Source organism: Mustela putorius, unplaced genomic scaffold, assembly GCF_011764305.1.
Source record: "Mustela putorius furo isolate JIRA1106 unplaced genomic scaffold, ASM1176430v1.1 tig00000174_pilon_pilon_pilon, whole genome shotgun sequence".
Taxonomy (NCBI): domain Eukaryota; kingdom Metazoa; phylum Chordata; class Mammalia; order Carnivora; family Mustelidae; genus Mustela; species Mustela putorius.
In genome coordinates, this window is record NW_025421304.1 from 18,406,802 (window position 1) to 18,429,371 (window position 22,570).

General features: G+C 60.1%; 1 protein-coding gene across 1 annotated transcript; it reads left to right on the plus strand.

The window, feature by feature from the left end:
* The first annotated feature begins 825 nt into the window (after nucleotides 1-825).
* MMP15 (matrix metallopeptidase 15) lies at nucleotides 826-21,994 on the plus strand. Its single transcript, XM_004744274.3, has 10 exons — nucleotides 826-1,557; nucleotides 12,856-13,004; nucleotides 13,642-13,770; nucleotides 14,933-15,240; nucleotides 15,560-15,721; nucleotides 16,733-16,986; nucleotides 17,356-17,494; nucleotides 18,403-18,553; nucleotides 18,642-18,757; nucleotides 19,963-21,994. The coding sequence occupies exons 1-10, from the start codon at nucleotides 1,396-1,398 to the stop codon at nucleotides 20,415-20,417; spliced, it is 2,025 nt and encodes a 674-aa protein (XP_004744331.1). The 5' UTR covers nucleotides 826-1,395; the 3' UTR covers nucleotides 20,418-21,994.
* Nucleotides 21,995-22,570: the final 576 nt, after the last annotated feature.

The window sequence follows — 22,570 nt, forward strand, 5'->3', positions numbered from 1 at the left end:
CACAGTCTCTGTGGACTTTGGATGGAGGCCTCTCGCCACCCCAGGCCCTCTGCATCCACACAGATGGCCTGCTCCTGGATTAAACCTAGCACTTTCAGCTCAGCTCTGTGGAAGTTTTGCCCACTGGCCCATCACCTTGTGGAACTGCCATGTTTTACTTGCATGAAGCAGTATGCTCTGCTTGGACAGCTCAAGTGTGGAGACAGCAGAAGCATACCCAACCCTCAGCAGCCCTTTGCCCCACATTCCACATAAAGACATAAAGGCGGCAGGTAAGAGACAAAAAGTGCAACTGCCTCCTTCTGAAACCTGTGCTCTTGCAAACGCAACCGAGGAGGGTCACTCAAGGACCAGTGGCATCCTGAGGCTTTTGAAAAGACCCCAGGAGCCAACAAGCCGCTAGATTTTTATGCCCCCCCCCCCAGGACACTTGGGTCCCTCTGCCCTCGCGCCCCACCCCCTACTGCCCTCCGTTGCCTTAGTATCCCTACACACCCGCCAGGTGGGAGAATGAAGAGTCTTTCTTCCTCCTCCCTCCCTCCCTCTCTCTAGGGGGTTGCTAGGAAGCGCAACGGGGGGTGTGTGTGTGTGCCAAACCCGTTCTCCACAAGCACCGTGGGAGTGACAGAGGCGGGCTGGGAAGGATTCCCTCCTTCTGGAAAGAGTAAAGGGCCGCCTGGTCGGACTCCACCGCCTGCACCTGCTACCAAATAGCCCCCCCCGCCGAGGTACCGCCCCCGGCCCCTCGCCCGGGCCCGCGCACGGAGTGAGCACTGGCCCTTTAAGAGCAGCGCGCGAGGAGGAGGGCTGGGAGCGCCCAGAGCTGCGCCGAACTCGCCGGGGACGTCGGGCGCCGGCTCCCTGGCTCGCTCACTTGCTCCGACCGGCTCCTTGCGCCTCCTCCCGGGACTGCGCGGGGACCCGGGCCCGGGTGGGCGCGGGGCGAGCAGAGTCCCTGGGCGGGAGGCGCGCGCTCTGGGCAGCACCCGGCCCCGGGCATGGACAGAGGGAGCTGGGCGCGCAGGGGGCGCCGCGGGACCGGGCGGCCGGAGCGCTGAGCCAGACAAAGGCTCAGGAGTTGCGCTAGCTTTCGGGAGCCGGGCCCGGGGCGCCGAGGCTGCGGGACCCCGCGGCTGGCGGCTCCGGCCGGCCACCTCCCCCGCGGGCCGGCCCCTCGCGCCCGGACCTGCCCTGCCGGCTTCTCCTCGGGCGTGAGAATTTGCTGAGGGGACCTAAGCGTCTCCGGAGGGGACAGGGACCGAGAGGTCTGCCGCGCGCCCGCCGGGCGGGCAGCCAGGGAGCGTCGCAAGTTTCCGATCCGCGTGCGGGGCCCCGGCGCCGGCCAGCGGGCGAGCCCTGCGTGCAGCGCCCCCGGCCAAGCGAGGCGCCGAGAGCATGGGCAGCGACCGGAGCGCGCCCGGACGGCCGGGCTGGGCGGTCAGTATCCTCGGCGGCCGGGAGGCGGCGGCGCGGCCGCGACTGCTGCCACTGCTCCTGGTGCTTCTGGGCTTCCTGGGCCGCGGCGCGGCGGCGGAGGACGCAGAAGTCAACGCCGAGGTAAGGACCCCCGCCCGGCCCCTCCGCGGTGGGCTGGGAGCCTGGGGGCTTGCGGGAGGGAACCACGCCCGCGGCCTGGGGCGAGGGGTGGAGGGCGCGGAGAGGAGCCCGGGTCCGAGAGAAGGGGGGCGGGGAAGAATGGGACCAAGCTAGCTGCCCCTCCCCAGCTCGCCCGCTGCAGCGCACCTCATCCCAAATCCTGGAGAGTGTAGGACTCGCACCCCCTCTACCCCTTCGGCCCTGCCCGGGCACTGATCCGCCCCAACCCGGGTCCCGGGAGTCGCTTCTGCTGCCCCCAGCCCTCGCTCCCCTCCTTCAATTTCCCCGCGCGGCTGATTCCTCGAGAGTCCTGCGGGCGCGCCGTGACGTTCCCTGCGAGTGGGGAGGGGGTGGCTCTGGGGGCCCACGGGCGGAGCGGGCAGCGCTCCCGCCTCGGTAGCCTCTGGTCTGGGTGACAGCGAGCCACGAGTGCGGCGGGCCGGGATGGGGGAAGGGGTGCGAACCTCCGAGACAGTAGTCCCGGCTTACGGGGGGCGCTTGAGCGACTTCCTTGGGCTCTTGCGTGGAAGCCGCCCCATGGCCAGGTGGGTCCAAGAGAGACCCTGCCTCCCCCTGGCGCTTCCTTCCACTAGAGTCCCTACGCCGAGGCCTGGGTTGGAGAGGGCAGACTCCGAACGTGCTTTTCTCTGGAGCCTGCCTGACGTCCCTCCCGAGCCCTGTCTCCGGATCGGTCCCACGAGTGACCAGGCGCGGCCTCCTGGGCATAGAGTGGGGTCCAGCCAGAATCCCCACCACCACACGTCGGCTCCACAGGGTCGCCCAGTGCCGTCCTCCGGAGCACGGACAGTGAGGACACCAGCTCCGTCGCCCCAGCAAAAGCTGGGTCCCTGCTGTCCAGAGTTCTAAGACCCGACTCCCTGCCCGGAAATAGGAGAGGGGTGCTCTAGGCAGGAGTGCGGAGGTGGGAGGAGAAACACCTCTGTGCCGACCCGGGTAGGCTCTGGCCTCGGTGCCCTTGGACCGGCCTGGAGCCTCCCACAGCCGGGGCTGTGGGCCTGAGCGCCTTCTATTTGCAGCGGGCGGGTGCTCCCTCCCAGCCCCCTGGCGGCTTCCCCACCTCCCCCGGCAGCCTGGGAGATTTTTCCGATGGAAGCCTGCCCTTCCCCGCCCTACTTTAATAAAAGCATGGAGGAAGGGCAGGGAATTCCTCCCGGCTCAAGTTACACCTCCCAGCCAGTTCCCCACCTGCTTTGCCCTCCCTCCCTGGCCTGACCAGGGAAAGCTGCGGGGAGCCCAGCCTTGGCTGGAGGTGTAGAGGGAGCCCAGCCCATGCCCTGTCCAGCTCCGCGCGCCCACCCTCCACCCCCCATTTCACACAGGCGGTCAGGAAGGGGCTTATAGGGAGTTCCTGCTGGTGGGGCTCCCATCCAGGTACTGGGTAGAGAGTGCTTATTAGGCTCACCAGCTACTCTGGAGTGGGGGACCCAAGGATTCCAAGTCAGAGACCACCCTTGAGGAGTTTACAGTCTATTTCAGAATGGCATCTCTGGGGGCATCTAGGTGACTCAGTTGGTTCAGCGACAGCCTTCGGCTCAGGTGATGATCTGGAGTCCCAGGATGGAGTCCTTATCAGGCTCCTAGCTGAGCAGGGAGTCTGTTTCTTCCTCTCATGTTCTCTCTCTCATTCTCTCGCAAATAAATAAAATCATTAAAAAAAGAAAGAATGGCATCTCTTCACAGGAACTGGGTGGCCGTGCCTGTGAATTGGCATCCTGGATGGCTAGGAGCTGTGGCTGGAAGGGCTTTACTCTCTTTCCTTTGTTTCTGCTCCTCCATCACACCCCTTCTCTCCCAGCTGTGGGAGTACCCATAGCCCCGGGCCTGCACTGTTAGCCCTGAGTACCCACAGACCAGAGCCCTAAGCCTGTGGTGGCTCTGGCTAGACATCTATGACTGGCCTGTAGGCTGTCTCCTGGGGGCAAACCTGGGTTGAGGCACTGCTGGAAGAGACTCTGGATGGTAGAAGGACCCTTGATGTTTGATGTTGGAAGCCAAGGTAGAGATAGATGGTCTGTACCAGCAACTACACTTAGCTTTGGAGTACAGGCTGTCCTTTGAAGTCTGTCGAGTCTGTCCAGATTTGGGCCCAAAAAGTCAAACCGCTTCAGCAACCAGCCCATTTGCCAGGAGGCCATGGGAGAACTGTCCCCAAGCTCATGCTAGCTGAGGACCAGCATCAGAGACTTCTGGGGCTAGCCGTTACCCCAGAACCCCCATAGCTCCAGACTTTAGGTCAGGCCATGGCTGGCACCATCTCTGAGCAGCCTGACAACTGAACCCAGACCCAACTGAAGCCCCTCTCCCTTCCCTCTCTGACTCCCAAGACAGAAACTGCAGCAGTTTCACCAGACTAAGGAATCAGGAAACCCGGCGTGTGCTAGGAGCTGGCTGCCACCTGCCACCTGCCAGGCCCCAGCCTGGAGATGGCTATCTTCCTTGAGGGAGCTGCCACTGAGCTACTCTGCCCTGCCCCACTGGCTCCCTGGGATATCAGACCCACGCCCTGCCGGACAGAGGTACCAGCGACAGCTCCTGGTCTCCCTGCCCTCAGACTCCAGCCCCCACCCTTGGCTCCCGGTCCAGGAGTTTCTGTTTCTGGCTGCAGCGACTAGCCTGCTTATGTGCCTTCTGTGTTCACCGGAGAGTCTCTGGTCTCCTCCCCGCCCCTTTTAGGCACAACTCTAGGCTCTGAGCCCTGCCCCGTGGAGGTGACTCAGCTGCCAGAGTTCACAGGTGTGGTACCACCACTGCTAAATGTGGGCACACCCAGGTGTGCCGAGGTTGAGACTCCCGCACATCTTCCTTGCCCCTAGGTGGTGGCTGAGCAGAATGAGCAAAAAGAGGGGTGCAGGCCAACCCGAATTCTGATTTTGACCTTCAGATCTGACTGGCAAGCCGAAGCCCCAGGCTTCCTGTGTTCCAATCTCTGCTCACACTTCCATGCCCGCCCCTGGGGGTCCCCATGGGTGCTTTCCTTTTAGTACCCTTTCTTAGATGTGGAGAAGGTGCAGAGGTTCCCTGTGTCCCTCCCTCAAATAAAAGGGGTTCATGTGAAGGCCCTGTCATCGGGAACCTGCAGAAGTTTCGTCTTCTGTCTCCACTTTTCAGTCTCTTCTCTTAACTACTCACAGACCACTCCTTTCCACAGTCTCTTTCAAAACCCTGAGAAAACTGGGCTGATTGGCATGGCCAGGGACCTGGTGTCCCACTAGGCCCTGCCCTTCACCCTCAGTTCTCTACTGGGTCCCAGTGCTTGGGCCGCCCCAGGGTCCAGTTAGTTGGTCTGCTGCCTCTGCAGAAAACAGCCCAGCCCGTGCTTGTCTGAACAGCGTATCTGCCTGACCTGCTTATTCTGACCCCTGGACAAAAATGCCTTCCTTTGTCCCAGCCCAAGGAGCAGAAGAAACAGACTAGAAACATAGCCAGATCCCCCACAGGAGACCTTCTCCAGAACCCCAGCACTCACAGCCAGTCCTCTCTGAGGCCAACTCAGAATGGCAACACTGCAACCCTGGGAGAGATGCGCCCTGGCCAGCACTTAGTTCTGGCCTCTTTGTGCCTTGACCAGATGCTCCCTGCCATCGTCCCCTCTGCCCAGCTGGGATTTTGGCTTCTGCCTGAGGCCAGCTGTGGGGGTTGCTGTGGTCACCACGGCCCCCCAGCTCGGTTTATAGTTGGTGCTCTAGAAGGAATGTTGGCATCCTCCCCCAAGTGTATAGGTTGAAACCTGACTCCCGAAGCGATGGTTTAGGAGGGAGACCTTTGAGAGGCAATCGGGTCATGAGGATGGAGCCCTCTTGAAGGAGATTAGTGCCCTTATAAAAAGCTGCCCGAGAAAGCTCCCTTGCCCCTTCTACCATGTGAGGGCACAGCAAGAAGTAGGCAGTCCACACCCCAGGAGAGAGCCCTCCCCAGAACCCAGTTGTGCTGATGCCCTCCTCTTGGACAGCGGGGCTCCAGAACTGTGAGCAGTGCATGTTACCAGCTGCCCAGTTCATGGTATTTTTGTCACTGCAGCCCAGACAGATTAGGACATTTGGCATCTTCTGCATCATCCCAAGGCTGATGTGGCTCGCATAGCTGGCTGACCAGGATGGGGCCCAGCCCCATGACCAGCTCTGCTTTCAGACCTGGGGATGTTGTCTCTGTGGCCGCAGAAGCAGGGAGGGGTTGGGGGCTGTCTGCTCCGGTGCCCTCCACCACACAGGGTCCTGGGAGGACCCCACAGATGAGTGTGAGGACCTGGGGCCATGCAGGCGGTAGAACTCTCTGAGCCTATGGCACCCATAGGTGCCTTCTAGCAGGAGGATCCCCCCGAGTCAGGGCTCCTGTGAGGCTGCTCCCCAGAAGGACACCGGTTCCAGGGGGTTCCTGGAGACCAGGGGCTGTGGACTGGGCCCTTTGGGGAGGTAACCCAGATTGCCGTGTCCCCAGCAAGAAGAGCACAGGCATACAAGCTGGGCTTGGATCAGAGAGACAAAGAACGGTGCCTCTTACCAGATCCCATGCCCCTCATGGGAACAGCAGGAAATGAGCAAACTCAGAGAGACAAGTCAATCTGACAGCTGGACAGACAGATGAAGACCTAGGGGCCAGCCGTCACCCAGCCTGTGGAGATGCTTCCCATCCTACTGCCCTGATGGCCAAGCTGCCCACACCAGGAGGCCAGGTGTGGAGCAGCTTTCCAGGGCTGACCCTTAGCCCTGAGAGCTACCTTGTCCTCCCAGGACTGGTGGCCACCCTGGGGGCTGGGGTGAGAGCTCAGCTTCATGTGGAGCATTTAGGAGCATGGCACTGGGTACACAGGAAGCACTTGCAAAATGGTGGCCAAACAGTGACAGTGATCACAGGTGGCATCTGCTGTTGTGTGCTGGGCAAAGGCTGCAAGGGGCCATCCTGGGGGGACCCCGCGGGGCTGGAGCCAAGTGGGAAGGAGGTCGTAGAGGTGGGGCCAGAGCTGCCCTTGGCCATCCCCCCGCCTATCCAGCCACCCAGGCTTTGCCCCACAAGCAGCCCTATGGACACCAGTAACATCTATGGGAGAGTTTCTGGCCCCCAGCTCTTCATCTGTCTATCCGGCTGTCAGATTGACTTGGCTCTTAGAGGCCCCAAGGCCTGGCTCTCAGCCAGCCCCGGAAACCACTAGCAAACAAGACACTTTCGCCCCACCCACTGGTCGAAGGACCGATGGGTCCTTTGGATCAAAGGACCCATCGGTTCTTCCCTCCAGGTTAAGGACTACAGGAGTTCAGGCAACCACCTCCTTTCTGCTCCCTGGCTGGGTATCCCGCACCCTCCTACTCTCCTGCGCACCCATAGCCCCTTCCCTAGCTGCATCTTTCAAGTAGTGGGGGAGGGCAGCTTGAGCCCCAAATAAGCAAGTGTGTTCCTCTGGAACTGCTGAAATATGGACCATCCTGCCTCCAAAAGGTAAAGGATCCACCAAGGACAGGGGGCCTGGCTTGGTGCCCCCTCTCCTCACTAGCCTTGCCTCTGTGTCGTCTGTGCTATCATCCGTGCGTGGCGGCGGGAAGGGAGTGATAATATTGACTCCTCTTTGCAAGGAAGGAACTCAAGTTAAATCAGCCCCCTCCAGCGCTCAAAGGCCTGTTACATGGACAAGCAGTCAGGACCCAGGGGTGCGTGTCCCCGGGAAGCAGATTTCCGCTCAGCCTGAGGAGCAGCTTTCCAATAGTCACTGATGCCCAAAGTCAGAATGGGCTACACTGGGGGCAGTGGGCACCCCATCTCTGCAGGGGTGCAGGTTGGAAGGGTCTTGGGCCCCACCATGGTCCATAGAAGCTTCAGCGAGGGAGCTGGATTCGAAGGCCCTGATGTCTTCTCCAGACTGAGGCTGGACGAGTCTAGGGCTGGGTTGGGTCATCTAGCTGGTGCATGGGCTCTGGGCTCAGCTTCCCCGGAGAAGGGGGGGCACCCAGGGTGCATGACTGGCGTCTGCTGGGACCGTGGCGGCCCAGGACCACAAATCTCTCTCCGAGCTGGCTCTGTGCCTGCCCAGACAGGGAGTGCAGAGCCAGGCGAGGTCTTGGCCTGCTCCCAGGAGCCCACAGACCCGGATACGGAATAAGGGGAACAAGCACGATGAGGAGCTCACACCACCGAAGGTTCGGTCCGTCACCGGCTGCCCTGACAAGATGCCGTTTATGCCAGGCTGGCAGGGTCTGCTTGGACTGCAGAGAGAGCTGGGATGACAGCAGCAGAGCCTCCCGGAGATCCAGCTTATCGCTCAGGGTCCGATAAGGCCGTGGGCGGGGCCAGGCAATCTGAGGCCCAGGGAGAGGGGGAGCTGCCTGTGGCGGTGGCGGCACCGTGCCGCTCCCCCTCCCACCACCCCCACTTAATGCACAATATTGATCCATGGCTCCTTCTCAGACATACCCTCCCCGTAGACCTGCCTTGGCATTGTCTCAGCAGTTCTGGGGGGCAGCCCTGCCGACATGGCCCCGCGCCCAGACCCAGCTGGAGAGGTGGGGTGTGGGGAGGGTTAGCTGCCCTCCCCCAGTGCTGTGCTGGGCCAGAGGCTCGTGCAGCTTCACAAGCAGCCTGGGCCAGTAATACTGCTTGTGGGCTCCAGTTCTAGCCAGACAGATGTGTGACCCTGGGTGGGCCATCGCCCTCTCTGAACCTCATTAGCTGTACAGTGGGAATGGGGTCCTTGTGAACATTGAATGGGATGACTAGAGTCAACCCCCCAGCCCATGGCAGGTTCTCAGCCTGCCACTATGCTTATGGCCTCTCCTAGGGGGAAGGGGGCCTGGAATCTGCCCTCAAACTCCTGATGGCCCCATGTTTCCTTACCGGGGCTAGCCACTCACCTGAAGCAGCTCTGCATACTTTTTTTTTTTTTTTAAGATTTTATTTGTTTATTTGACAGACAGAGATCACAAGTAGGCAGGGTGGGGAGGGAGGGAAGCAGGCTCCCTGCTGAGTAGGGAGCCCAATGCAGGACTCCATCCCAGGACCCTGGGATCATGACTTGAGCTGAAGACAGAGGCTTTAACCCACTGAGCCACCCAGGTGCCCCTACATACTTTTTTTTTTTTTAAAAGATTTTATTATTTAAGAGAGAAAGCATGGGGGGGGGGGAGAGGGAGGAAACAGACTCCCCAGTGAGCAAGGAGCCCCTGAGATCATGACCTGAGCTGAAGGCAGCCACTTGACCTACTGAGCCACCAGGGGCCCCAAATCTACACATACTTATGGGATGGCAGCCCAGGAAAGAAATGGCTAGAAGAACTCGGGTAGGTGGGGTCTCTCTGCATGGTCCCTGGAGATCTCTTCAGAACCTTCCCTGCCTCCCACGGACAGTGGCTCTCATAGAGCAGCTCCCCCTACTTTGCTGCTTCCTGACTGGGCTGTGCCGCAGCTTCCCCACCTATGAGACTCTAGGTAACGAGGAGGAAAAGGAGGCTACTTTTTTTTTTTTTAAGATTATATTTATTCATTGGACAGACAGTAGTAGTAGACACAAGTAGGCAGAGAGGCAGGCAGAGAGAGAGGAAGGGAAGCAGGCTCCCCGCTGAGCAGAAAGCCCGATGCAGGGCTCGATCCCAGGATCCTGGGATCATAACCTGAGCCGAAGGCAGAGGCTTTAACCCGCTGAGCCACCCAGGCACCCCGAAAAGGAGGCTACTTTTGTAAAGGACAGAGTTTACAGTCACCAGTAAGAACAGCAGGGGCTTGAACACAGTTCCTCTCCAAGTTCGAGACTGGGTGGTTGGTCCTGACTTTGGGAATCACAACTCCCTTTTGGTCCGTGGCAGCAGAGCACGTCAGCAAGCTGGGGCTTCAGGGGTGCAGGCACAGCCCCTGTCACAAGCCTGTGCACCCCAATCCCGTGCTCTTTTCCCTCCACGTCCTCACCTCCTAGGTTTGTCACCCTTGGTTCCGGCAGGAGGGTAGAGAGAAAAACCCTCCCAGGGATGGGAAGAGCCCGCACAGCCCTACCGGTGGTGCAGACTGATGGGCACTTGGCAGTCAGCCCTGAGCACAAGTTTGCCAGAGTCAGGCAGGCTCCAGCAGCTTTTGCGCCCCGTTCTCTGGGGCTCGGCTGCTCAGGGCCCAGGCTGCATATCTGCCCCCTCCCCTCACGTGCCATTGCTCCCCGACCTGGCTTCTCATCCTGGTCATGGCCAAGGGCATTGGTCACCAGGAGACTGTGGGCTGATTATGAGATAGAGGTTCTTGGCCTCCCTGAGACCCTAAGGGTAGTTGTCTGTGGGGAGGAGGATCCACAGGCACCCACGGGACCTTCCTGTCGGCCCCTGAGCTGCCTCCAGGAGTGAAGGGCCCCATCGGCAGGGCTGGGCTCTGGAGCTCTTCACTGCAGACGGGCCCAGCTCCCCTCCCTTCCTCTCCCCAGGGCCCCAGTCTGAGCCTCCCCTGCCTGCCCTCCCCCTGTCACTGCAGACACCACTAATCAGCCCCTTGGTGGCCCGTGATTGCGCTCCCTGAGATATTTTTACCTTATGCAAATGGGCAATGTACAGGCGCCCTCCTCCATCAGCAGGCAGCTCTGCCTCTCTCTCTCTCCTCTCATTGCCAGAGCTGGCCTGGCATCACCGCCTGGCCTTCCGGGGCTGCCCCCAGCGTCTTGGGGAAACTGCCCATTACGGGCTGTGGGCTTCCCATCCTGCCCCTTCCATACACTTAGAGCCTCAGGAGAGGTTTCCTGTGCTTGGGAAGAACAGGGAAGGAGACCTTGGCCAGAAGGGGGAGGTGGGTTACTGGTGGGGGGGGGGGCGGGTATGCCTCGGGCACGCCTGCTTCCCACTGCTGCTCTGCCCTTACCTGAGGCTGCCTGGCACTTAGGCCCTTCTGAGGGCCTGAGTGCCTCTTGGGAGAGGCAAAAGGCTGTTCCAAGGACACCCCGACAGTCCTCCATCATTAATAATGCACTTCCTGAGCCCCTTTCCCTATCCGGCACTTTGCCATGCAGGAGTGTAGACCCCCAGCGAACCCTTCCAGAAATCTGGGTGATGAGGCAGGTCCTGGTCAGGCCCACCCTGGAAGTGGGATTTTTACCTCTGCAAGTTCCTTCTCCCCAATGCTTCTTGGAGGCCAGCTCCTGGGGTCAGCCAGCCAGCCAGCTGAGCCCTACAGGTGCCTCCAGCTCCTCACTGCCCCAGGGCAGGGGCTCTGCAGTCGGCTTCTGCCTCCTCTTCTATCTGATGCGGTTTTCATTAAATGCAGCACTTACTTGATGAGTTTGATTTTTTTTTTTTAAACAGCACTAACTTGTAGCCTCTTTATGCACCTGGAAATAAATAAAAATGTGGCGGTCTTTAAAAAAAAAAAATTAGTCTGATGACAGCCGAAAGCACAGGAGGCATGCAGCCACACCTCAGAGGTGTCTGAGCCAGAATCTGTCCCCCACTCTGTCACTGGAGCTGATGGTTATTTCCCAGCTCCGTGTCCCTGCCTCCTTGTTCAGTAGCCATTTCCTAGGGCCTGGGAGGCCTGGAAGCTGGGGCTGGGCATCAGTCCATGCCACCCTCTTTGGTTCAGCAGCCACTCCATCCAATGCAGCCACCTGCGCACCACGGAGCCGGCTGTGGGAACCACCCAGTCATGTCGGGGGGGATGGCAGGTGGCACTGAGGGAGCAAGTCCTCCAGGAGTTAGATTCGATGCTGGTGGCAGACAGACATGGGTGTGGCCCTGGCCAGCTGACACAGGGCTGTCGGTCCACAGCAGCCACCATATCTGGCCATCAAGCCTGCCTTCTGAGACTTCGATGTGCAGCCTTAACCTTCCAGAGCCTCACAGAGAGCAGGCCGCAGGTGCCCTCACCCTGGCAGCCCCCAGAGACCCAGGGCGGGCCAGCAAAGGTATGAAGACACTTCCACGGGGCCAAAGCCCACAGCAGTCCCTGGCCTCTGTGTTCACCAGCAGCCTCGTGTGGTGGTCACCATGTTCTCACAGCCAGGATGAATTCTTAGCACAGTTCAGCTTGGCTCCTCGGGGATTCCATCCTCCAGTTGTGACTGTGACGGGCATGTCTGCTCACAGACTTGCAGGCGTGATTCCCTCCCTCTGTGGGAACACCTGGTCTCCTCGGGAGCCTGGAAGCCCCTGGAGGTCAGCACACTCTCTCGGTCCTCCACAGCCTCCAGCTGGCGGTGTCTGGCACAGAACGGGCGTCACAGAAACACTTGGCAGGAGGTGGGGGGGGTGCATGGATGGATGGACAGATGGATAGATGGAGGAGAAGACATGCTAGAAGGCTATGGAAGGGGATGGGCACCCCTGTTGTGTGCCAGCTGCTTTTCCCAGGGCTGCCCCATTATTACACAGTCCCGGTGAAAACAAAGTGTTTGTGGCAAAGCAGGGACTGAACTTTGGGTCTCCTGTCTCACCCTGCTGGGCCCTCCTCACTGCCCCAGGGCAGGGGCTCTGCCCAAATCCATCTGCTCTTCTGGGAGGCTTACGATCTCCAGGGGAGCAGCACCAAGGGGCCAATTTTCCTACTTGGTGCGACTTCAAGAGGTTCTGAACTCCTCAGGGTCCCCAGTGGTCTGCCAGGAGTGGTGGGGGGGCTGCCCTGGAGTGGCCAGTACAATGATAAGGACAGCTACTGTGAACTGTCCTTATAGACGTGGTTTCCATCCTAACAGGGAAAGACCAACAATAAACACCGGAAGTGGAATATATAATGTGTTAGACAAGTACAGGGGAGGAGAAGAGGGGATCCAGGGGATGCAGATGGGGGGGGTCTTTTTTTTAACATTGTGTTGTCAGAGAATACCCCTGGAACAAAGTGAGGTGAAAGCAGAGACTGAGGAAAATACGGTGGGAGCCATACAGATGTCTGAGAGAGAGCCTTTGGGCAGCAAGAAGAGCACGTGCGAAGGCCCTGAGGCAGGAGTGTGACCATCTGGGGGCAGGTGGGAGGAGTGAGGGCTGAGGGCTGAGGCAGGGCAGGTAAGAAGGGCCTGGCAGCTCCTGTTAGAACTGGCTTTTCCTCTAAGCTGGAAAGTCTTTGAAGGATTCTAAGCAGAAGTGGAAGATTGACCAGACCTGACTGTAAAGGCCTTTTGTTCTGCTCTTGCATGAGAACAGACTGTAGGAGGTGGGAATGGAGAGAACAGTCCAGAGGTTCACACGGTCACTGCAGCAGGAGGGGATGGCGGCCACGGTGGGCGGTCGTGGGATGCAGGCTGTGTTTAGAGGTAGCAACGCTAGACATGCTGACCCAGGGGTGGCCTCTTCTTTGCAGAACTGGCTGAGGCTCTATGGCTACCTGCCCCAGCCGAGCCGTCACATGTCCACCATGCGCTCCGCCCAGATGCTGGCCTCCGCCCTGGCTGAGATGCAGCGCTTCTATGGGATTCCCGTCACAGGCGTGCTCGACGAAGAAACCAAGGCGTGAGTGCCTCCGCCAGGCCCTCCTCCTGGCCTGCTCTGGCAGGGGTTTGGCAGGTGGAGTTTCCAGAACCCAGTGGCCTAGATAAGAAATGGCGATTGGTCTGGTCTTCCCTGCTCATTCTGATTGCCTGGGCATGCCTGCCTGAAGCTCTGTGTCCAGAAAGCTGAGGCGACTCGGGCTGGGCAGCAAGGAGCCCGGGATTACTGATGCCTGCCCCAGGCACGGGGATGGGGAGGAGCGGCACGGCTGGGACATCCTCGCTAGGCTCTGCGCTGAACCTGACAAAGGTGACAGGACCCAAAGTCACATTCTTGAACATGCACGGAGCATAATGTATCACGGACGCAGGGCCTCAGGGGTAACTCTCCCATTTCTGGGTGATACCGGTGAGAAGGGGATCACCTTCGTGGAGTCCCCACTGGGCACTCAGTCTTCCAGTCTGAGGTCAACCTGCCTGGTTTTCTGATGAGGAAATTGAAGTTCAGAGAAATACCCCACCACACCCATACAGAGGCAGCTGGAGGCCAAAGGCAAAAGGGTGGTAGAAGAAGGTGGACTGCCTGGAAGAGGCAGAGCCCAAACAGGCAGGCACAGGGAGGAAGGCTCCGGGCTTACCCCTCTGTACCCGTGATGCAGGTGGATGAAGAGACCCCGCTGTGGGGTGCCAGACCAGTTCGGGGTGCGCGTGAAAGCCAACCTGCGACGGCGGCGGAAGCGCTATGCCCTCACGGGGAGGAAGTGGAACAACCACCACCTGACCTTCAGGTAGGCACCGCAGCTCAGCCCTCCCACAGCACCGGCCGGAGACTGCTCGCTCCTCTCCCCACGCTGGCTGAGGCCTCAGGCTTCATAGTGGGCTTGTCTGGAAGGCTTCCTTTCCCAGAAGCCCACCCCAGGGTGCCCAGCATAGACGGTCCGATCTGCTCCCACGCTGACAAGATCAGCCGCACTTCCTAGGCAGTCTTCCCCCAGCGAAGGTCAGGACCCTTGGAGCTGCTTCCGCTCCGTCCTCCCGGCTCCCCACCCCACCCGCCAGCAGCGGGGAGCTGGCTGCAGAGCTGGGGGCCTCTGCGGTGCCTGGCACATGGGGCTTGGAATCTAGGCATCTGCCAAGTGGGCAGCAGCAAGTCCCCTACAAAAACCCTGGTCTGCACACCCTTCTTTGGCAAGAAGCCCCCTCTGAGCCCTGAGCCACGAGGCAGTCCCCAAGGACTCCTCTTCGTGTTTCAGTCCAGCCACAACCCATCCGCAGCTCTATCTCCCCCAGGCCCCCAGAGCGACCAGCTTTTAATGGAGATCTGTCCAGCACACAGAAGCTTAATCTGATTTATGTGGGTGATACCAGGCCTCCTCCTGCCTTTATCACGTGCAGACTCAGGGGCTGCTTTCTCCATCAGCTCATTCTTATCATCCTCCCAGCTCCCCAGGATAAGAGCACGACTCTCCCTTTTCCATTTTACAGATGCAGAACTGAAATACAGAAAGACGAAGTGGCCTGCCCAAGGTCATGTAGGTCATGTCAGAGCCCAGTCTGGAACTCAGGACAGCCTGAGCCTGCAGTCCAATAATCAGAACGGCTTGGCTCATGTTTTTTAAACCTCAGCCATTTGTCTCCAAACTGTCTAGTTCTTTCTCTTAGCTACAGAGCACCCGTTCTCTTATTTGCTTCATGGTTTTATTTAAGCTAATTGGGCACTGTACAACCTTACTTAGTGATATCCTCATGAACTCCCAGGTTTGATGTATTAGTTCTCTTTTTCAGATTCACATCAGATAAACTAATGGTTGGTATTGACAGGCACTGTTGGTAAACCAGCTGAGCTCTTAGGTGTGTCTCTTGGGACCACGCACCCAGTGGGTGCTAGCAGTGGACAGTGGAATCCAGTAGGCCCTGAGTTCACTCCCTTGTTTCCCGGCCCACCTGCAGCATCCAGAACTACACAGAGAAGCTGGGATGGTACCACTCACTGGAGGCAGTGCGAAGGGCCTTCCGCGTGTGGGAGCAGGCCACGCCCCTGGTCTTCCAGGAGGTGCCCTACGAGGACATCCGGCTGCGGCGGCAGAAGGAGGCTGACATCATGGTACTCTTTGCCTCCGGTTTCCATGGCGACAGCTCACCATTTGACGGCACAGGGGGCTTTCTGGCCCATGCCTATTTCCCTGGCCCTGGTCTGGGCGGAGATACCCATTTCGATGCAGATGAGCCTTGGACCTTCTCTAGCACTGACCTGCATGGTAAGGACACCTGGCCAAGGCAGGGCAGGGGAGGCAGAGGCGGTGCTGAGCATTGCCCTCTGAGCCCGTTTAGCAGCTACAGGGTTGGGAGGGGAGAGCTTCCCTCGGGCATTTCTCTGGAGCACTGACCCTCCATCTCAGTCAGTTGTCCCGCGATCTCTAAGGGATGGTAGGGAAGTGAAGGGATCATTGTACCCATTTCCCAGGTGGGGAAGCTTGAGCCCCAGCAGTCAGAGCAGCTCAGCCTCTCCTAAGATTGGCAGAAGGGCCAGCTCTCTGATAGTCACAGAGCTGACTGTGCTGCCTGTCCCCACTGTAGGGAACAGCCTCTTCCTGGTGGCAGTGCATGAGCTGGGCCATGCCCTGGGGTTGGAGCACTCTAGCAACCCCAGTGCCATCATGGCGCCCTTCTACCAGTGGATGGACACCGACAGCTTCCAGTTGCCCGAGGACGACCTCCGGGGCATCCAGCAGCTCTACGGTGAGTGGACAGCATGGGTATGGCCTGGAGGCTCTGCACACCAGTTTTCAACTCCCCGCCCGACAAGGCATAGGTACCACCAGTAACCCTGTTTTGTAGAGGAGGAAACAGGCCCGGAAAGCATTAGTGACTTGTCCACATCGCTCAGGGAGTAACCAATGGGGCTAGAAATCACACCCAGGGCTGGGCAGCTCCAGGGCCTGGCCCTCCCACAGGGCCCTCATGGTGACTCCAGGCTGGGATCCCCAAAGCCCCTCATTGACCCCTCTTTCCTCTTCAGGGTCAGTGGTATTCTTATTAGACTGGGCATGCCACTGCGTTCCCGGACCCCATTCTTCCCCATTCGCTCCCAGTCCCAGCCTGTCCCAGGTTCTCCAGGCAGTGTTGTTGGCTTTTCACTGCCCAGTGGCTTTGGCTTTGAGGCAGGTGACACCCCCTCCACCCAGGCCTCACCCGAGAAGGTCTCCAGTGGTAAGGTCTCCTGAGGACCAGTTCTGTGGGTCAGAGCCTATGCTCAGTGCCCCACTGAGCCCCTTTTTAGGGCTGGCAGTGTTGGCCCTGCTGGGCAGGTGACAGACACTCCTTTACAGACATCCTGGCAAACTGGCAATGAGATGGGCCCTTGGCAGAGGTCACAGAGCCATGTTCTTGCCTCTGCATGTGTCCCCTACTTCCTGGTCCACTGAAGCAGGCTAGTGCCCTGAGGGGAATGTCCACAGGGGAACGTGGACTCAGGCAGCCTCAGGGACACAGTGACCCATGTCCAGTGTGGGGAGGCCGAGGAGGGGGCTGTATGGAGGAGGATGGAGGTCCTGAATGTGATGGCTGGTGTGGGGGAGGAGTCTGCTGTGAAGAGACGGGGACTTGCACCTGACTAAGTCTACCACCAAGGCAAACGTCCCTCTGGGCTGGGGGCCCCAGGTCCCCTGGTTCTAAGTAGGAGAACCTGGCATTCAGGCTGGGTTCTGGGGCTACCTGCTGACTTCCCACTCCCCCCACCCTGCTCTGCAGGCACCCCGGATGGCCAGCCACAGCCCACCCGGCCTCTGCCCACTGTGACTCCCCGGCGACCAGGCCGGCCAGATCATCGGCCCCCCAGACCCCCCCAGCCACCACCCCCAGGTGGGAAGCCGGAGCGGCCCCCAAAGCCAGGCCCCCCAGCCCAGCCCCGAGCCACGGAACGGCCTGACCAGTATGGCCCCAACATCTGCGACGGGGACTTTGACACAGTAGCCATGCTGCGTGGGGAGATGTTCGTATTCAAGGTCTGGCCCCTGCCCATGCCTCCCTAGCCCCTTGGCCCCATCTCAGAGCAGGAGGGCAAGCCCTACATCCCATTCCAGGAGCCTTTCCTCACCTGGCTGCCCAGACACCCCCACCCCTCCTTCACTGAGCAGCCTATGGGGAGCCATCAGACCCTAGACCAAGAAGACACCAGCCTGAGGGACAAGGGGCTTGGCCAGGGTGACACAGACGTGCAGGGGCCTGTGCCCCACCCAGGGCTCCCTTGCCAGGGCTGCCCTGGTCTTCTGAGCTACCCTTCCAGATCTCCCTGACTGGGAAGGGGTGGATCAAGGGGAGGCCTCTCCCAGGATGAGGCTTGCTCTGCCCACTCACACACACGCCCTCCCCAGGGCCGCTGGTTCTGGCGGGTTCGGCACAACCGTGTCTTGGACAACTATCCCATGCCCATCGGGCACTTCTGGCGTGGCCTGCCCAGTGACATCAGTGCTGCCTATGAGCGCCAAGATGGACGTTTTGTCTTCTTTAAAGGTAGGTATCGGTAGTGGGAGCCCTGGGCACCCTTCCTGCCCTGGCCTGGCCTCCAACCCAAAGGGCCCGAGAGAGGAGGAGAGCAAAGGGCTACGTTGCACGTGTCATCCTTTTGTCCACTGTGCGGGAGACGCATCAAGGCCAAGGGAGGGGTGGGGGAAGGTAGATGGAAACCAGGAGACACCCGAGGCCCTGAGGTCAGAAGCTGCTCCGACTGGAGGTGAGCTGCCCGTCCTCTGCAGCATGGGGGCTCCGCATCGGTTCCCTCCTTCCTTGCCTCTTGTGCCTCCAGCAGCCCCTCCTCATAAGAACAGATCCCCCGAGCCCAGGGCAGGATTTCTGGGGTCTGCCGGCAGGGTCAATGGAGCTCCCTACTGCCAGCCCTTCCTTTGGGGCCTGCTGCCCTGGGGAGGGCCTCCAGGGCAGTACCCCCGATGAATGAGCCATTTCCCAGCCCCCCTGCCAGCCTGAGCCCCCGCTAAAAGCCCGAGAGGCCAGACAGGGCTCCCCCTCTTTCCTCTCTCTGTACAAGAACTGTTTATGGGGGTGGGATGGATGTTCACACGGGAATGCAGGCCATTTATAGTGTGACAGGTATGTGCACAAATGTGAGTGATCTGTATGTGTGTAAGTATGTCGCATGTGCCCATGAGTTCCAAGTGCATGTACACGCAAGTGAGTTGCATTGTGTGTTATCTTGGGTGTGTATAGGGGTCAGTGCCTATCCTGTGTAAAAGGGTGTGTATGATTGTGTGGTGTATGTGTGTACATGCATGTGTCGTGTGTGTGCGGTGAGTGTGGCTGTGGATGTGAATGGATTTGTGGGCCCAGAATAGCACGCCCCATATCCCCTCCCCAGGCATGGCCCCCAGCCCCCGCCTGTCCTCATCCACCTCCCCCTCCCTCAGGTGACCGCTACTGGCTCTTCCGAGAAGCAAACCTGGAGCCCGGCTACCCTCAGCCACTGACCAGCTATGGCCTGGGCATCCCCTATGACCGCATCGACACGGCCATCTGGTGGGAACCCACAGGTCACACCTTCTTCTTCCAGGAGGACAGGTGAGCCCCCCCTTCCCTAAAGGGAGAAGGCTCCAGTCCAACCCCCCCCACCCAGAGAGAACCCACAGCCTGGTGCTTTTGGTCCCAGGTACTGGCGCTTCAATGAGGAGACGCAGCGTGGAGACCCCGGCTACCCCAAGCCCATCAGTGTCTGGCAAGGGATCCCTACTTCCCCCAAAGGGGCCTTCCTGAGCAACGATGCAGGTACTGGGGCCCACCCCCTGCAGCCTGCCTGGCACTCACCATCCCCCCTCTCCACACCCAGGACTCACCAGCATCACATCACGATGGCTGGTATGGGGGACACTGCTGTGGCAGGCCCCAGGTTGGGCGCTTCCAGAGTGTAACTCTCCTGACCCTTCCTGCATTGTCTCCAACCCCTTTTTACAGACAGTCAAACTAAACTATAGAGGTTAAGGGCCCCAAGTCCCTCCGCAAGGGAGTTGGACAATCGAGTCCCACCCAGGTCTGCCTGTGTCCAGAACTGGCACTCGGAATGGCCTTGCTCCCTGCAGAGTTCAGCTAGGCCTGGGCAGCCCACAGGGAGCTTGCAGGGTGTGTGGGGGAGTGAGCTTGGCTCGGGCGATGGAAGGCTAGGGTCCTCCCAGGGTGCCCACTTTCCCGCCTGGAAAGGAAGCCTGACCTCTGTCACTGTAACGGAGCCACAGGGAGGGAACTGCGGCTTTTATTTCTCCAGTGGGGTCTCTGGCGATCTTGAGAAAAACCATTAGTCTTGGTTTCCTGGTTCCGGGTTCTTGGGCTCAGGGGAGACCCTGCTGGCTCTGCTGGAAAGCCAGTGCTTAGGCCAGGCACGTGGCATTTGTGTGTGATGGCATCACTGTGCAGCCACTCCGAGCTCATTGTGTCCAGCAGAGTATGGACTCACCCCTCATCCAGAACTGACCCTTCCTGAGGCTGATGGGATGTGGGCAAAGTGCCCAAGGCTGCAGAGCTTGTCCAAGGCAGTGCTGGGCTCTGTTCCAGCCCAAGGCTGCAGGCTGGCTGTGTGGCCTTGAGCAAGACACTGGCCTCTCTGGTATGGGATGAAGCTAGTCCTGGGACAGTATGGGCAGGGCCCGCTGACTGTAGCCCCGGTGACCCAGCGGGCTGCAAGACCCTTCCAGGTACCACCTGGGTCAGCGTCAGCCCAGTCAGGAAGCAGGGGAAGCACAGTGGGGCCCTTAACCCAAACCTGCCCCTCTCTGAGCCCGCCCACCCTCCCCCCACCCCCGCCTGGCTCCTCTATGTTGGGAGGGGGCAGATTTGAAAATGCTCAGGCTGGCAGGTGAGAAGGAGGGTACTTTAAAACCAGGGTGCCTCCAGCATGTCCTGGTCTTCTTTGAGGGCCTGGGGCTGGTGGGGGGGGGGTGCCGCCTGACATCGCTCATCCCTGCTTCCCCGCCCCGCAGCCTACACATACTTCTACAAGGGCACCAAGTACTGGAAGTTCGACAACGAGCGCCTGCGGATGGAGCCAGGCTACCCCAAATCCATCCTGCGGGACTTCATGGGCTGCCAAGAGCACGTGGAGCCGGGACCCCGATGGCCCGACGTGGCTCGTCCGCCCTTCAACCCCGACGGGGGTGCAGAGCCCGGGGCGGGCGAGGAGGGCGAGGAGGAGGAGGGGGGCGAGGCCGGCGGCGCGGGGGACTTCGGGGATGGGTCTGACGCGGATGGGGGCAGCCGCGTGGTGGTACAGATGGAGGAGGTCACGCGGACGGTGAACATGGTGCTGGTGCTGGTGCCGCCCATGCTGCTGCTGCTGTGCGTCCTGGGGCTCACGTACGCGCTGGTGCAGATGCAGCGCAAGGGCGCGCCGCGCGTTCTCCTCTACTGCAAGCGCTCCCTGCAGGAGTGGGTCTGAGCGGCAGCGCCGCCCTCCTGCTGCGCACGGTGCTAAGGGGGCCGTGGCTGGCGGGGCCCAGGCTTCTCCTACGGCTGGGTGGGGGTGCACCAAGCCAGAACCTTCCAGGGCTCCCTCAGCCCCTGGGTGGGGGCCTCGCCAGGCCCTCCAACCTCCCTGCCAGCCCTGCCCCAGCCCTGTCCCAGCCCTACCCCGATGTTTATTTATGCCCAGCTTTTGCTGGGTTTTTTGTTTTTGTTTTTGTTTTGCACACTAATTGAGTATTTGTTTCTACTTTGCTGACCCGGAGCAGTGGTCCCTCAGGGCAGGGGTTAGAGCTTTCTACAAATAGTTCTGCTCTGGACAGGGAGTGAGCCATTCTGCCCGCACCACCCCCACACCCTCCTCGGCCCCGCCCCGCCCCACCCAACAACACCTCTGCCTTGGCCACAGCCAGGGAAGCAGAGGGTCAGAAGGCCTAGCTGGAAAGTGGCTAAAATGTTTCTGAGGCTCTTTCCCATCCTGGGCCCTCCTCAGCCTGAGCTGGCTTTGGAGACTGGTGGGGCCTGAGTGGTCTCCACCCACCCAAATCCCCAAATCTCTGCCTTGGGAAGAGCTTTTCCCCAGGGGCCCCCCCCCCCCCCCCCCCCCCCGCCCCAGGGGACAGAAGGGTAAGGTGGCCTACTGGCCATGAGTCATGTGGAGTTTTGAGTCCTTCCCTGCTCACCCCTCTCAACCCGTTACCCAGGCTTCTCATACTTAAGATGCCTACCCTGGCCCTACTAAGTCAAGGGGCCCACAGTCCCCAGTGCCCACACACCCCTTGAGCCTACAGAAGAGGCCCTGGACCTGCCTTACCAAGGACCAAAGGGGGTCTGCCAAGGCCCCTCCACCCAGGGACCTCCTCCCCCAGGCTGGGCTTCCAGCCCCCAGCCACTCCTATCTGAGCTATGACCCACCTGGGCTCCTTGGCTTCTTCCCACTCTCTCTCACCCACACCACCGTCCTCAGGGGTCTCAGAATCCCACGAGTCTCAGGCACCAGCTGCCAGGCTCCCAGCTGTCCCAGGAAGACAGGGGGCTGATGGGTGCCCACAGCCCACCACGCATGCGGCGTAGGGGTTCCTCCCCTCCAGCTCCCAGTCCCCCAGAGCACTGGGAGGAGGGACACTGGTGGACAGAGGCCAGCAGCTCTTTCCCTCACACAGAGTTGTGGGATGCGGCTGCAGAGTCTCTAAAGGCGCCCACTATGGCCCGCAGACTCCCCTTCTCCTTGGCTCAGCCCCAAGGGCAGGGACACTTCCTCCTTCTTTTCCCTCCCAAAGTAAGCAGGAGGCAAGGCTGCTGTGGAAATGGTACTGTACAGCCGGCTCCGTCCCCTCTGCTTCCCCTCAGCCCTGAGCAAGCAGGTCTGCCAGCCAGATCCCTGACCCCTGAGGGAGAGGCGTCTCATGCGCTGGCCTGGAGCATGGGTCCAGCAGCTTGCTCCCCACTCCGTCCTCAGAACTGGAGAGCCAGCCAAAGGATGGAGGGCAGTGTCCACCCCCATACATTTCTTTCTGTAAATATTCTGCACTGATTAAATTGTACAGCCGGCAAGTGTGGCCTCCTTTGTAAGAGGCCCTGGGCCAGAGCCTATGGCTGGAGGGGTTGCGGGTGACAGGAGTGAGTCCAGGCTATGATGAGGGCACCTGCCCTCCATGCTGAAGAGACCTTGTTCCCAGTTCTATGGGGGTTCCTTCCCAGGGGCCTACTGGGAGGGGCAGAGCTCAGAGGAAGAGTGAGGGGTGGCTGCCCTCCACAAACCAGAGGCAGGTGGGGCAGGGGACCCGGGTTGACCCGGCTGAGGAGGGACAGAGAAAGAGTACAGAATTTGCTGGACATTCATTCATGAATGTAAAAAAGGGCATCCCAGCTTCCTACACGCAGTGTGGGTCTAGGAGGGGTGGGAACGCCAGGCCGGGCCCCCCAGCCCTTCTTCCACCCATCTAGACTGGGTTCTGGGTGGCCTGAAGACCCAGCATGGAGGCAAGAGATGGGAAGTAGTACCACTTTGGATTTGGAAAGTTCCCCTTACCACATGCTCTGCTCAAAGAGGGGATGCAGAGGAGACCCAGGAGAGCAGGAGACTGAAGCCTTACAGCCCCTGGGATCCGATGGGCATGGCTGGCAAGG

Coding starts and splice junctions, on each gene's coding strand:
- MMP15 (XM_004744274.3), top strand. CDS start 1,396: ATGGGCAGCGACCGGAGCGCGCCCGGACGGCCGGGCTGGGCGGTCAGT. Junction 13,005..13,641: donor CTCGACGAAGAAACCAAGGC/GTGAGTGCCTCC, acceptor CCCGTGATGCAG/GTGGATGAAGAGACCCCGCT. Junction 17,495..18,402: donor ACGTTTTGTCTTCTTTAAAG/GTAGGTATCGGT, acceptor CCCCTCCCTCAG/GTGACCGCTACTGGCTCTTC.